The 3,185-nt window shown below is 43.5% G+C and overlaps 1 protein-coding gene across 1 annotated transcript in view; it reads right to left on the bottom strand.

The window, feature by feature from the left end:
- The window catches only part of LOC122551892 (natural resistance-associated macrophage protein 2-like), a 40,098-nt gene that overhangs the window by 8,677 nt on the left and 28,236 nt on the right, over positions 1 to 3,185 (bottom strand). The window contains exon 10 of the mRNA XM_043694463.1: positions 1,389 to 1,538. Within this exon, the coding sequence (XP_043550398.1) occupies positions 1,389 to 1,538 (150 nt within the window). The remainder of the gene's footprint in view (positions 1 to 1,388; positions 1,539 to 3,185) is intronic.

Here is a 3,185-nt window from a genome sequence, read left to right as displayed (position 1 = left end):
GTCGATTCTCCTGTTCCCTGGATGCTGCCTGACCTGCTGCGCTTTTCCAGCAACACATTTTCAGCTCTGATCTCCAGCATCTGCAGATCTCACTTTCCCCTCAATGGTACAAATCAACTCAAGCTAACTGCTGGGACAATTTACTATGACAGCAGTTTCTCAACAAATTAGTCAGGAAAGAGTCTTTAGATCTTTTAAAAAGAGGAACAAAATATTTTCAGACAGTTTAAGCTCCTATCAGAGTCATAGCCTGAACTGCATTAATAAGAACTCAGGAGTCATTTTAGGTCTGAATATCTGGTCCATTTCATGCATCCTCTGGGAAACATGTATTTAAAAATAAACAGTTTGCAGCCCAAATGGCTAAACATGTCAGACCTTCACATACTCCAAGACAGGCTGGGAATACAATCTGCAGAAGCCTATTTTGTGGTATGTTTATTTCCTTTTAATGATGTAATGGAAAGATGATGATCTGGTAAAGATTGTTTAAAAACAAAATTAGGTAGCATGTCTGAGACCTTCCTTCACGGAGCAAGGATTTCATCATTTTGAACCAGGCTTAAAATAGACAAATGTGAACAGATGGCTTTATAATTAAAAGTCACCATATCAAATCTCAAAATTATGGGCATTTCAAAAGAAACTGAGTTTTTGTTTTCCTATGCAAAATATCAATAACAGGAAACATTACTTATAGTACAGTCACTGGCCAAAAGGAGCTTGTTGTGAGAAGCTGTGCAAATTGCCTCCTACACTCAAAGCGCTTGGAAGAATGAGAGGTTATACAATCATGGAGTAGTACAGGATAGCAAAAAGCCCTTCAGCCCACTGCATCCGTACCCATCAAACAACTATCTACATTAATCCAATTTCCTGACACTAGGCCCATTGTCTTTAGATGGCTAAGGTGTTCCTACCTCAAAAGAGTAATCAGATTGAAACATACAAGATTGAAAAGGGGCTCAACACTGAAAGGTAATCTCCCCCTGCCTGGGCATCCAGAACACAGGGCTACAGTCTCACAGGAAATAAATGACCACAACAAATGCCGGAGGAAAGATCACAGAAGCGCTTCACAGGAGGCTCCCAAGCACTGAGGATGTCACCTAGACAGGGGACGAAACATCTGCAACACAAATTCCCAGCTCGGTGAACAGAACCACAACAACGAGCACCCGAGCTACAAATCTTCGCACAAACTTTGAAGTGTTTAGTCTGTTACTGCTGTCCTGACTCGAGTTTGAGTGATATGATTCTGTTGCAGGTTTGTGTGCACAGAGGATGTACAATGGTAATGAAACCAGTCTCCTGTACCACATTGATTCATTAAGTTGCAACACTGGGATGATCAGCCAGATCCAACCAGATGCCTCATCCACCCTCACCAGAATACTCTGCAAGACGTTGAGAATATCGTTCATGGCTGACAGGCTGGACATGTCCTGAAACACTGCTACAAACAACGTAGGAATGATCGCCAGCGATCGTGTTAGAGTCACTCGCTTAAATCGGCTCCAAGACAGGTTGAGAAAGCCCTGAGCAGGAACAGTTAGAAAAGGAAATGTTAGCAGTGTATTGATCAAATTCCACTTGGACTCAGCTATTTGATATGGACCAAATCAAATCCCCTCAAAATATATAAAGGAGATAGCCTTGACCCTAACCTTCTCTTATTTTAAAATTAAATGTAAGACATTGCATTCCAGATGCGATTTGATTGGTCAAACTGCTCGACTTTAATCAAACCAGACTTTATTTTTACATCATAGTTAAAATACTAACAAAAAAGTGGAAGAATTGGCTTAACAGTAACTATTGAAATGCTTAATAAGAAGTTATATGTATTAACTACTACTGATGAACTGTTCTAATAAACACACGCTTGGCAAAGGCAAACTCAGTAATATCGATTGTCTCACATGTAATTTGAGCAGCGAGAAGGGAGCGCCCCAGTTTTTAAATGTAACAGGGAGAGGAGTAAGAGCTTCCACATTCAGCTTCAAGACCCCAGCAGCAACTGCTAAAAGGTAAAACTAAAGTTCCTGGTTCTGTGGGAGCTTGACCCCACCCACCCAGGCTGCTTTTATTGTTCCAACTTTAAGAAAGAATCCATGGCTTCACAAGCTGTTTACTTTATTGGCTTTGAGCGGACTGCTCAGCACCACTGTCTTCACCTTTCTTCATGAAAAAGAGGACAATATACGCCTCTTAAAGCCGTTGTATTGTCACACATTTCAGGAAGGAATCTTTACAGAAGGAAGGTTTAAGGTTGTAATAGTAATTTCCACATCCACCAGATATCTCAGAGCTCTACGCAGCCAATGAAGTATTTTTAAAGTGTTGGAATTTATTGCCCGTCCCTAGTTGCCCCTTGAGAAGGTGGGGGTGAGCTGCCTTCTTGAACCGCTGCAGTCCATGTGCTGTGGGTAGACCCACAATGCCCTTAGGGAGGGAATTCCAGGATTCTGACCCAGTGACACTGAAGGAACGGCGATATATTTCCAAGTCAGGATGGTGAGGGGCTTGGAGGGGAACTTGCAGGGGGTGGTGTTCCCATGTATCTGCTGCCCTTGTCCTTCTCGATGGAAGTGGTTGTGGGTTTGGAAGGTGCTGTCTGAGGGTCTTTGGTGAGTTTCTGCAGTGCATCTTGTAGATGGTACACACTGCTGCTACTGAGTGTGGGTGGGGGAGGGAGTGGATGCTTATGGATATGGTGCCAGTCTGAGCGTGGGTGGTGGAGGGAGTGGATTGTTGATGATGTGGTCTGAATGAAGTGGGCGTGGACATTGCCAGGCTGGATGAAACACACAGAGAAATGAGAGATGGTTTGAGAGGATTGTAGGTTTTGAACCCTACAGACTCAGGCTCTAGTTCTGTGGTTCAGATCATATGTCATCATGACAAAGCAATGTTTGCATGTGCTTAGTGGCTATTAGATAGATAGATAGATAGATAGAAGAATACAGCGCAGTACAGGCCCTTCGGCCCTCGATGTTGCGCCGATCCAAGCCCACCTAACCTACACTAGCCCACTATCCTCCATATGCCTATCCAATGCCCGCTTAAATGCCCATAATGAGGGAGAGTCCACCACTGCTACTGGCAGGGCATTCCATGAACTCATGACTCGCTGAGTAAAGAACCTACCCCTAACATCTGTCCTATACCTACCCCCCCTTAAT

This window comes from Chiloscyllium plagiosum, chromosome 7 (assembly GCF_004010195.1).
Source record: "Chiloscyllium plagiosum isolate BGI_BamShark_2017 chromosome 7, ASM401019v2, whole genome shotgun sequence".
Classification (NCBI taxonomy): Eukaryota; Metazoa; Chordata; class Chondrichthyes; order Orectolobiformes; family Hemiscylliidae; genus Chiloscyllium; species Chiloscyllium plagiosum.
The sequence above is the reverse complement of the archived record's forward strand: the minus strand, read 5'-3'. Positions and strand labels throughout refer to the sequence as shown.